Source organism: Cinclus cinclus, chromosome 2 (assembly GCF_963662255.1).
Source record: "Cinclus cinclus chromosome 2, bCinCin1.1, whole genome shotgun sequence".
Taxonomy (NCBI): domain Eukaryota; kingdom Metazoa; phylum Chordata; class Aves; order Passeriformes; family Cinclidae; genus Cinclus; species Cinclus cinclus.
Genome location: NC_085047.1, coordinates 114,222,573 through 114,234,854, shown reverse-complemented (window position 1 = coordinate 114,234,854; position 12,282 = coordinate 114,222,573). Strand labels below are relative to the sequence as shown.

Genomic DNA, 12,282 nt, shown 5'->3' with positions numbered 1-12,282 from the left:
ACAATGAAGTGTTGTATAGGTTCTGTTATAAAAAATAATGGGGAAAAATGTGCTAACAAATCTGAGAATATCTGGTTGTGTGCTCTATCCTACTAATATCTGGCTACTTTTGTTTTATAATTTGGAAATCATGGTTAGCATCTGCTGGAAAACTGAGATTACCTCGTCTTCAGAACATCTAATTTCATCCTTCAAATAAACCCCCACTCTTAGGTCATTGAGGGAAGCAAACAAACAGCAACAACAAAAAAAGGAAAGTAAACCAGTGTGAAATATTTTCCTTTCCCCAATGCAAATTAACAACAATGGATATATTAATATGTTTTTTTAGAAACTTATGACCAAATGAAAAAGAAGGAATTTCTATAGAAAACAAACACACACTCTGTTCTGTATTGCAGGAAAATGACCCCAGCTGGGGATTGCACACTTTGGTCACGTGCAGCCCCACTCCTATTTTCATGTTCAGGTAAAGAGAAGTTCTACAGACACCACCTTACCTCGCAGCCTCTTCAGCCTCTGCTCCCTCCTCCTCCTCCTCACGATCAGCAGCATCACAAAGAGCAGCAAGACTCCCACCAAGATACAGGAGATGGTCACCAGCATCTTTAGCCCTTCGTTTGTTCCCAGCCCTTCCTCACTTTGCACAACCGACTTGATGAGAGGAGGGATTGTACCTGGAAGCAGGGTCATGGCATTAGAGACCTATCAACCAGGACAAAACATTGAATTCTCAGGGGAAAAAACACGTTGTTGTTTGAGCTGCAGGCAGAACACTCACCAGGATTTTTCTGTGTGGGGAGGAGGATACGTTTGTGTGTCTAATGCCTGTGAACACATAACCAGACTCCTGGTCATGAGGGACTGACTGCAGAGACTGAGATTACCAGAAATCCAGAAGAATTGCATTCATTGATTAAGGAAAACCATGTCTGATATGCAGTCGAGTACTATGATTAATTTTGAGTCTGATTATACTATTAAAAAGCTATAAGAGACCTCAGAATTTCTCCCTATGTCTATTATTCCTTATTATGGGGAAATAGCAGCACTGTGACATTTCTGCTGGGCTTTTCTGCGTGAGGAACTCATTTGACAAAGCTCATTTTGTGCCACATATATCAGATTAATCCTTTGCACAGAAACATTCTGCTATCCATTCTGAGGGTGCAGCAGTGATAGTGATCTGAAATTCAGACAGCCAACCTGATACTAATCTGCTAAAGACTGTCTGACATTATACTCATCAGTAAAACAGGAGAGTAATCCTGGATAGAAACAATCAAATTTTGAGAGGGAAACGAGGGAAATGAATCTACCAACTACTGGCAGGCAGCTCACTTTTTCATTCTGGGACATATTTGCATTTTGAATATACCTGGCTTCCTGGTGATATATAATACTTGAACTTTTCAATTCTTTTCTTCTTTACCTCTAAGGGAACGTGAGAAGAATGCAGCACCTTCTGTGCAAGGCTGTTTAGTCATGGAAGACTTCTCACTCATTTCCTGATTACTATTAAACTGCTGAATGCAACCACAAATGAGGTTATAAAATGCAGATTTGCTTGAAATGCGTAGAAACACGTAAGTATTGTGAACTGTGATGACTCTGGATGGAAGCTATTAAATTTTAACCAGCTACTGAAACATAAAAGTAGCTACTTACTTGCTAAAAGGAAAGGAGGGTGTTAGAGAAAAACAGGCACATCTTTTTTTGTTTTGTTTTGTTTTGTTTTTACATTTTAATTGCTGCATACAGTGATATAGTTATATCTCATTCTGTGCCATACAATATCAGAATAAAAACTGAGATCTGATGCAGTACAGTGTAAGTGCCGTAACCACAGTGAAAATGTAGAATCTTAAATCCTGTTTTTTTCAGAAGAGCTATTTCAGCTGCATATTAAGAGAAAAGCAGCTCCCTAAAGGGACAAAGATAAAAAGAAAAGCTACAACCATCCCAACCTATATTAGGTACTTTGGAAAATTTGTTTTCTTACAATTGCATTTGGAATATTTTTCTAATGTTCCACTGCTGTTCTTCCCCATAATTTTATTTTTTTTTCTTGTAATTTTCTATTCCTTGAACACACAGCAGGATATTTTCATCTTGCCCCGAGATGCAGTTTTTGCACTACTTTAAAGGCAAATAAAATTATTAGATGAAGAAATGGAAAGAACTTCAACCTCCTGAAGGTAATACTAATAACTATCTCTAAATCATCATAAACCCTCCTGGATACTAAAGGGCCAAAGTTTTCTCTGAATTACAGTCATAGAGACCATTAGGCTCAAGATTGCCTAAAATTACGTCTTGCTTTCCTAAATACTTTGATAAAAATCAAATGATGAGTGGCCTTTATTTCACTTAGACCTGATGTGTTTGGATATGTGATTATCATTATCCACACCTCTCTCTAGGCAAATGTAAACCTGGTAACATTATAAACAGGCAGCTGGAGCTTGATTAAAAAAATAATTCTGCATATTTTCACATCACCCATTTGTTGCTTTTCAGCAATTGCATTAGAAATTACCAAAAATTAATCCTTCTATCCATTGAGAAAACACCATTTCAACATTTACTGTCATTCTGGCTGCTTGCTCGGAGCAGAATGGTCAAAGCTCTTTTTTCAGGACTCAGTCCCAGACAAATGGGGAGGGTTTGTTTTGTTTTCCAGGTTGGTTCACCATCACCCTTTGTTAGCCTGACTGGTGCCTCACAGAAGTTGTAACCTGAATGTCTCTGGCCCTTTTCCCCCCTTGGTTGCAGCATCTCCCAGTGCACCCTGTGAATTCAAGAGTGTTTTCCTGTGTCCTTCACGGCAGGGAGTGCCTGGCTGGGTGAGAACCAATTAGCAGAATTTAGAGCTGATCTGATTTAATGCCAGGGCTACCAAGTAGCTGATCCCCTAGGAGGGAAGCTCCTTTGCAGCTCTCCACAATTGCAGCTGCACAAGGCTAAAAATATCTCTTTATGGATTGCTTGCTTCTGAAAAAACAAGGGGCAGGGAGGTCAGCAAACCTGTAAGCTGGAAACGGTTACTGAAATGCCCACAAACAGAGAGTAAAAAGCTGCACGTAGGTTTGTCATTAACCTTCTGACCTAATTCAGCATGGAGAGATGTGAGGGGAAGGATGCTGAGCCATGATATTCCTCAGGAGCTCTCCCACATGCAGCAAAGTGACCCAAAACCACGTAACTCTGGGATTTCTGCACACTTTACAAAGGCTTTATCTTAAGGCTGCTAAAGCTTCTAAGCTTGTTCTTAGCATTTGGCATCCCAGAACTTTCATACACTGTATCATCTAATCTTCAAAGTGCTACTCTTGTATCTTCTTTATCTGAAGGGCAGCTGTGACACCTGGAAGCTGGAAGGGGCTAATGTCACATCACAGGGTGAATCAAAGGGAGAGGAAGGGACAACACTCAGAAGCAGAGCTGGCCAAGAAGCTTCTACTGGCAAGTTTTCTGCAAACAAAAAAATTCCCTGTCTAAGGAAGCAAAAATTTCTGTGTCAAGTACTGGTAAAGAATGATAATCATCATCATCATCAGTTTATAATTCAGTTCTGAGTCAAACAGCATATCTAGAAAGTCTGAAAACTGAAATTTGGTTTTCCATCCATGTTTTCCTCTCATAACCTTGGGGTCAGTATTTGAGCTCACTCTGCCTCTCTAAGGCACAGTACAGTCCTGGCAAAGCACGCTTCACAGATAAAACCAGAAGTATCACAAATGGGAAATTTTCTAGCTGACCAGAAGCAGTGGCCCAGGAAATTTAACGCTGCAAATATTTCTTACTGTTTCATTTTTGTCCCTTTTAAAGGTGCTACAGAGCAACATAAAAAATCAAAGGGTGTGCAGGTCACAATGTGTGACACCAGGGTTAAGTATCACCACTCAATCAGAGACAATATTTCAGATGAGATCACTGTAAGAATAGTTTTGATTGGAGTGCTACAAGTGGAAATTTAAGGCTCTGGACCTACACTTTGATATAAATTCATTTGGAGGTGGTATGGCTTAAGATTGTCCTCCCCAGTCAAATAAATGTTATGATAACAGAACAACTGCAAGTTGAATGCTGCCTGTGGAAAGATAATGGATAACAAAACCAAAACAGAATAGGCTACACAAAATATTAACTCACAATACTTGAAAGAATTATTATTGACAACAGCTACACTTGTCAGTAAAACAAGTCCTTCAGCTGCCTGGAAAGACCTGGAACATTCGTGTAGTAATGCTTAGCTCCTGGTTTCCTGTGGAGCTCTGCAGTGCTAAGGCAAGATCTTTCTCTTAATTTTCCAGACTGTCTGAAATAACATGAGGACTTGTGTGGCAGCTTACCAAAAAAAGATATTTTTCCAAAGGGCAAGGGCCTGTGTGATTAATTATCTTCAAGAACTGCTGAATACCCAGCACAAAGATTGGTATAGCAGTTGAGGATGTGTCAGGTGCTGAGGTTTAAGCCCTGCCTAAGTCATATCCCACTTATCCCATTCCCATTTTTGCCTGGGAATGACCCCTGGGCTGTATATGAGTGGTGATGTTCATGTGGAGGTGTGCTACCAACACAGAATTACAAACAATTACCAATTTGGTGCTGTCACAGCCATCAGCTCGCTTGAACTTGCTCACCAGTACTGTAGCTTGATTTAACATTACAGATGTTGCCAAGTGGTTGCACAATACAGCAGCACATCATCCCTGGCAACACAGCACGATTTTCTACTGGATGTCTCCAGAAAAGCTCTGGCAATTCCCACTGGAGCAATTCGAGAGCCATCTGTGCTGCCTTTTAGCCAGGAACACAGCCTGATCCCCACTGCAGAGCCACTGGGAGCACACATGTGCCACCATCCCTCTCAATCAGCCTGGCAGCGAGTGACAAGCCGGCACATTTGCTCCTGCCCTCGTGTCCTGGGTTTTGCAGGATGGGCAGTAACCCCTGGCAGAAGGGCAGGATGTAACAACTCCCTCATGGTCCCTGTCCTGCTGCTGGCCGTGACAGAGCCATCTGTCATGGCCATTAGTTCCCTGTCCCCTGTCTGTAAACAGGGATGACTGCCCTGCCATTGCTCTGCCCTTGGAGAATGTTATCCAGAGGTTTTCCCGGAGGACAACCTGCTTGGCTGCTCCAGTGTGTCCTGTAATGGGTTTTGGGCTGTGTCAGAGGGAATAGCAATGAGGCCAGACACCCCCGTGAATGGCTGCAGGAACAAACTCCATGGCAAAATAAAAATTTCATGGAAAAGATGCATGAAATACTAGGAAAGGCCCCTGTAACCACTGGAACTAATGACTTTTAATGTCCTATGATTATGTGTCTTATGGCTGATTGACTTCAGAGTTTTTCTGAAGTGAGGACAAATAAACAATTCCTCTTTTCTGCCTGGCAGCCTACTGTCAGGAAATCAGGAGCTGTTTTACATCTTTGAGACTTTAACCTCCCTGACAGCATGGCTGGCAGACTCAAAATGGAGTTTATGAGGGGAAAAAATGGAAGATGAGCAAAAAGAAAAAAAAAATCACATATATGGTAACTCAAGTAAAACAATATCTGAGGCATAAATTAAAGGAAATACTTACTTCCATCATAATTGAGCGTGGCAAATTTGGCTTGTTTCTCTGCACAGCCAGCACTGTTGCACACTCTCATTTGCAGCTCGTACCAGGTGGCCTCCTGGAGGTCGTAGAGGATGTAGGACTTGGACAGGGATGTCCTCTGGGCTGTTGTCCAGACCGTGGTCCCAAAGGGCCGGTACTCCAGGGTGAAGGAGGTGATGGGGCAGCCGCCGTCGTTCCAGCCGATCAGGTTCAGCCTCACCCGCGTGGTGTTGATGCTGGCAAAGAGCTCTTGCTCCTTGGAAAACTGTGGCTCTAGAGGCAGTGGGATATTCCAGACAGAGTGCTTAAATATTGCAGATAAAACCTCTCAAAAGATAAAATTTAGAGAATAATTTCAAGGGCAATCTTGACTCTAGCTTAATCTCAGTCTCTATATATTCAACTTCTACCCCTCCTCCTTTTTTTTCCCCCACTTTGTGCCAGACTCACAAACCCAGATTTTCAAGTCAATATGTGGGAAAAAAATTCCAAACATCTATTCAAAAAATCTGGTTTGTTTTGCCTTGCAGAACTTTACGCAGACTTTTCCTTTATTTTTGACACTTATCCAGTTCAGAGAATGCTGCCTGCACGTTCCTGCAACACTGGCTTGGAGCAGAAATCAGACATTGGTTCTATTTCCTTTATACATAAATATACTCCCTGTCTTCCTTCAACATCCAGACAAATAACCCCCTGAATTTTTATAAGAAGAGAAGAGACAATTTCCTCATGGCAATGAAATAGTTGGAATTGCTACAGCCTGTGACAGTGGAGACACCCTCTTACCAAATATCTTCCAACCCATCCTCGAATAAAATTATTAGAGGAAAAAGGACAGAACATCAGCCTGTGTGGGCTTCAAGCCCCACAGCCATTTTTGTGACAGCCATGGACAGAGCTGTAAATGTTTCCAAAGCCAGTAATATAAAAATATCCAAGCCTGTTTTCTCATCAAACCAAGATCTACAGCAGAAGGCAGGGGCTTGAGGAGGGTGAAGGGATGGAACCAACGCACCTTTGCCGAGCGTCTTGGCCTCGATGATCTCGCTGATGCGCCCCGGCCCCACCCCGTTCTGAGCAGTCAGGGTGAACTTGTACCAGGTGCCACATTTCAGAGTTTCCAACCTGTAGGATCTCTCACTGGGGCTGATGGGAAAACTGCCCCACTGCTCACTGTTATCCTCTGAGTACTGCAGAATATAACCTGGAGGGAAAGCACGGATGGCAATGGTATCACAAATCCTTCAGGTAACCCAAGGCAGCATTTTAAAGACCTAATAAAACTGAAAAAAAAAAAAAATCCCATGTGCAGGGAAACGTACAGATCTCCCCTGAATGAAAGATACAAGGCAATGCATTTTGCCCATCCTGACAACAGCTTAAATACATTTTTTATGATGGCTTCAAGGGGAAAAGAAAAGGATGGATATTTCTAAGGACCCTTCAATCAGCAACAACCAGATGATGAACCTGGACCCTCCAAAATGAGTGGTTCGAGATTACACATATGGAAAATCAGATAGAGCAACTGTCATAACAGCTGAGGAGAAAGTGATTAAATGTGTGAATAAACCACCACAAAGACAAACTGCAGTTTACTGAAAGCTGTTATCACCATGATAGTGCACATTAAGGGTTGACAGCAATACAGATTGGTTTGTTTTTCTTTATTCTTTTTTTTCCCATTCATAATGGTATACTAATCCTATCAATATATGCTAATTTAGTAAGAAGCAGCAATTAATCTGAATTATATTACCTCGGATAGAACTGCCACCATTGTCTCCAGGTATCCAGGAAAGAGTGATAGAGGAAGATGTAGTTTTGGATACAGTGAGTCTTGGCTGGTCTGGTGGAACTAGATGGGAAATGGTTAGAAATAGAAAATTCAATCAAATGGTTTGACATGATCTTAATCACTTCTAACAGTTCATTTATCAAATAGCTGTTTTGAGTTGCAAAAAATGCAAATGATTTCTGTCAAAGTGTCTGTTTAGCTGACATCCTTGGTTAAGACAAGAATAGTCAAGCTCTTATTTTTTAAATTTAATTTTATGCACAATTTTGTCTTTAAACTCTTAACCTTTGTTTTTCTCTGAATTTTTTTGCATCTGTCCTGTTAGACCTCAATGACACATGAGCTACCCAGCCATTAATTTTCATTGGTTTTGCTATCTGTTTTGGGGAGAAGATAACACTTCAGTGGCAGGAAGCATGTGCTGTTGCAAATGATGCCCCACTCATTCCTGTGTTTTCAGGCTATTATGGCGAAAAAATGAAAAAAGGTGCAAATCAAGGACTTCAGCCAGTGCAAACATAAGAGTTAATTAAGTATCACAGACAGATTTGTCACTGGAGGCAGATCCAGTTCTCTTCCAAACCACTGAGGCTTTCAGTATAAAGAATTCCCAATGCTGTCAGCAAAGACTGGAAACACTTTTGTTCTGCTGCTCCCCATAAAGATTATAGGGGATGGAAGATCAGGGTTCCAAGGAGCAGCTGCTGACTGAGTGCAGGAATAAAACAGAGGTTTCAACTCTCATCCATTTCCCAGTTCCCAGCTTCCTTTGGAGGAAGACCTTAAAGATCATCTCATTCCACCCCTTGCCACGGCAGGGACACCTCCCACTGTCCCAGGCTGCTCCAAGCCCTGTCCAACCTGGCCTTGGACACTTCCCGAGGTCCCAGGGCAGCCACAGCTGGTCTGGGCACCCTGTGCCAGGGGCTCACCACCTTCACTGGAGGAATTTCTTCCAGCATTAAAGAGCAGAGAAGGAGTCATGTCAACAATTTGCACTGGATAGGGCAAACCGGGACTGAGAATTGACACATGCAACTGGGACTGGAAACGGACTGGGAACGTTCTACTGTTAGAAACACAGACAAAATTGAGCTTCAGTGCCTCGAGACTAAAGAGTGAGGTATGGACAGTGTCCATGCTTGGAAAAGATCAAGAAACAGTGACAAAGATGGGATGGAAATCAGGGGAGGAGAGACAACAGGATGGCCACAGCTCCTTGGCATGGGAGAGGAGAGGGTGGTGGTGTCAGACTCGTGTTGGCAGGAGCTGCCCTTGTCCTGACACAGTCCCATGACCAGGCAGGACAGAAGTCCAAATTCTCTGCTATGTCCAGCATTCTGCTGCCAGAGAACATTGCCTGCTTTGTCTATGCTTAAGGGGCAGCTCTTCCTGCAGGGTGAAACTCCAAGGAAAGCTCCCCACTGCAGTTCATGTTTGAGCCATCAGATTACAGAATAATAGGTGCTGATTTAAGGCAGAGTCTGCTGGTTCCAGCTATGGGTTAGTTCAAACAGAAGTTGATTTTTTTGCCCTTACAGGGCCAAACAGGGCTGAAGAAAACAAAAGACAGAGTTTATACTCTAAAGGAAAACTCCCTTTGTGAGATGGATTTGTTCTGTTATTCTGAATGACTTGGCTGATTCCATGGGGAGAGACTGCACACACTAAAGACTTATTGTAAAAGCTTTCATCACAGCTTCACCCTATCTACAAAAAATTGTGGTCCCACATATTAAAAGCTACTCTTTGTCTGTCCCTTAGGGAAGTAATATTGATTTGCTTTTAGTTGCTGCAGTTCAATAACAGCAAATATATGCAATTACAGAAGTACTTAGTGAAATATAAATATAAGGTTTCCATTTGATGGTGTTTTCTCTCCTAATTCCCGTTGTGGTCATGCTTCAAACATTGCAGAAGAGCATCTTCAGTTTCTATTGGATTGTAGGGAAGCTGATATATGCCAATATCTGCCATGATGTTTGTTCCAAGGCTTAGTGGAATGGTTTATCCAGGGAGAGAGGGGGGTCTGCAGTGGAAACAAATTCTCTCTGTGCTCTCATATGTTTGCACTCGAAGTTTAAATTCCACATCCAGGAGAGTGATGGTCCACTCTGGTACAAAAATTTGCAGTTAATTGAAGCATTTGTAGGATTTGCTTTAGTGCAAGTGAGCAAGGAAATCTGCACAGGGAATTCTTGGTGTGCTCTGCTTCACTTTACTCTTAGTTTATATTCTTATATTGTCCCTGCTTTTGTACACATCAACACCTTCCTGGATGCACTTTGTGCTTTTCAACATGAATATAAAATTATAGCTGGAGAAATGCATTAGCTGAAGGGGTACTGATGTTTCCTTTCCAATACTTCCTCATATTCACCTCATAATAAAATTCTGTACCCTCATAATGAAGTTTTTGTGCAATGTCTCGGTACAGAGGTAAATTTCTGCTGATAGCTTCTCTGGAGCTAAATTTAAGGACTTCACATCTTTCTGAATTTTGTAATACTAAAATGATACATGTGGTATTTGTAAGGGGAAGGCAGAAGCTGATACCTTCTGTGTGAAGAACTAGAAGATAACTGAACGCACACACACGGCTGTCAATCTTACAAAAACTCACACAGAGACTTAACTGAGTGTGTGAATTGTTTCACCAAAAGCACCATTTTCTAGGTCATAAAATTCCCGTGGCTGAGTCACAGTGACTTATGTAGGAATTTGGAAGAATTAGATTTGCACTAATACACATAAATACTAATATTTTGCATTTCAGACACACCTCTGCATTACCAGTAGCACTTTAAAGCCATGGTAACAATTCTGAGGTAGATCCAACAGCCTTACCTTGTACCTGCAAATTCAGAATGATTTCATCTGATCCCCAGTTGTTGCTGGCCACACAGCTGTAGTACCCAGAGTCTTCTGCTTTCACAGTCCTGATGACGAAGCTGCCGTTGCTGAAGATGCTCCTTCGCCCATCAATCATCACTAGACTGGGTGTCCCGTTACTGCCTCACAGGAAACAAAGTGCATACATTAAAGAAGTTACAATCAAAATTACTCACAAGTGGATTTTTTTTTTTTTAAAGCAGTTAAGAATGGAAAGAGAGGAAAAGGTTGGGGGTGAGGTGTGTCCCTTCAGTAAAGCAGTATAGGAGTATTTTCTGCTGGGAAACACTTATCATTTGATAAAAATGCAGTTTTACTGGACACAGGAGTGAAAACATAAAATCACTCCTTCCTTAACTTGTTATTTCATAAAAATGCTGGAAAGAGGTATAGACAGTTCCTGGCTACAAAGTTCATCCTTATGAAATCATAGGTATTTATATCAATGCACAAGACAGTTTCACAGCACTGTAGTTTCCCTGCTTACACAGTGCTTGGATGAAAATTATTGTCCATGCGTGTTTTCAAGTGGCTCTGTCAGACTGTGAAACTAAAGCTGAAAACAGAATAATGGAAAATTAAATATGTGCAACACATTTACTACCCAACTCAGCACAAATCGCTGTATCAGGCACTTTGCTCTCTCAGAATTAAACTTTCCTGTCTGCCTGAGGATAAAACAAAAACACTCCTAAGTTTTACCTTTTGAATGCCTACCTTTAGCCCTTCTTCATTATTTTTTCACCCTTTGATGCCCTGCAATCACCACAGCCAATTAGGTGAAGGAATTTCTAAACTCCTCATCTACTGTGACCATGTGCAAATCACCACGAACCTTCTCCTTCCTGCCAGTGAGCCAGGACCATCCTCCCCACAACCCTCAGGATTTTAAGGAAAAGGGCATTATCTGAGCTGCACATTTAGTTGCTGGTTACCTATCCTTCATCCACTTCACTGTTGGAGCTGGGTCCCCCACAGCTTTGCAAGGGAGGACAATGTCCTTCATCCAGGGAGTTGTCACCGTCCCGCTGAACGTCAGGATCCTGGCAGGAGCTGGGAGGGAGAGAGCAAGAGACACTGAAGTGAGGTGTCTGCCCATACAGCCTTTGGAAGGGAAACTGAGACACCCACAATTAAAGGGGGAAAACAAAACCAACCTAAAAAATGGTGGGTTTAGTGTACTAATTCCTTTTAACTCGTAATATTTGCTATTTATTCAAGCAAAATAAAATTGGTTTCAGTATAGGTTTCAGTATTCAGGATTTCAGTAATTATCTTCCAGTTTCATTACCTAGAAGACAAGTAACTAAAAGAGAGATGAGGCACAGGACTGGAAGTCTTTGAAGAGAAAAAGAGCAAACCCAGTTATTTATAATCTTTACTGACTTTTATGTATTTTGGATAGAAATTATGGATGAAAATGATGTCCAAGGGATGCTTCTCTCAACTCATGTATTTTCAGTTTACAGGTTGTGTTAAAACTTCATTTGTTATTCCTCAAGAATGACCCTTAATAGAAATAGTTTTTCTGTTGGCCCCTAAACATGCATTTTAAAGGCACATGAATACAGATAGGCAAAACACTGTATTTTTAGTCCTGATCTACTTCAGTCGTGCACACTGATCAGAATGTATACTTAATAATCCATTTTGCACCAATTAGGAAAACATGAAAATGAGACCTGGCATCAAATATAACTGGGACAGTTAATCTGGAAAAAGATTCATGCATAAAAGAACAGGCCTTGAAAAATTAAGCAAAATTACTTGAGTAGGCTGCAATGGGACTTGAGATTTTCACAAAAAGTAAAGACTTCACAGATTATGCAATCACTTTGGACTGTGTTGCCTATGTTCTCTTCAAGCACTGCTGAAGCCCAAGTTCCTCAAGAGGTTTTTTTCCTCTGGTCAAAATTTTAACAAAAACACAAGTTGAAGATTTAGGTAACAGACGAAGCGAAGGTTGGGTAATGG

The 12,282-nt window shown here is 41.5% G+C and overlaps 1 protein-coding gene across 2 annotated transcripts in view; it reads right to left on the bottom strand.

Annotated features, from left to right (window-relative positions):
* DSCAM (DS cell adhesion molecule) overlaps positions 1-12,282 on the bottom strand; it is a 365,785-nt gene that overhangs the window by 40,392 nt on the left and 313,111 nt on the right. For both annotated transcript variants that reach the window (XM_062515218.1, XM_062515217.1), the window contains exons 20-25: positions 11,244-11,361; positions 10,264-10,427; positions 7,378-7,476; positions 6,634-6,822; positions 5,598-5,888; positions 501-677 (exon numbers count right to left, since the gene is read on the bottom strand). In XM_062515218.1, the coding sequence (XP_062371202.1) occupies positions 501-677; positions 5,598-5,888; positions 6,634-6,822; positions 7,378-7,476; positions 10,264-10,427; positions 11,244-11,361 (1,038 nt within the window). The remainder of the gene's footprint in view (positions 1-500; positions 678-5,597; positions 5,889-6,633; positions 6,823-7,377; positions 7,477-10,263; positions 10,428-11,243; positions 11,362-12,282) is intronic.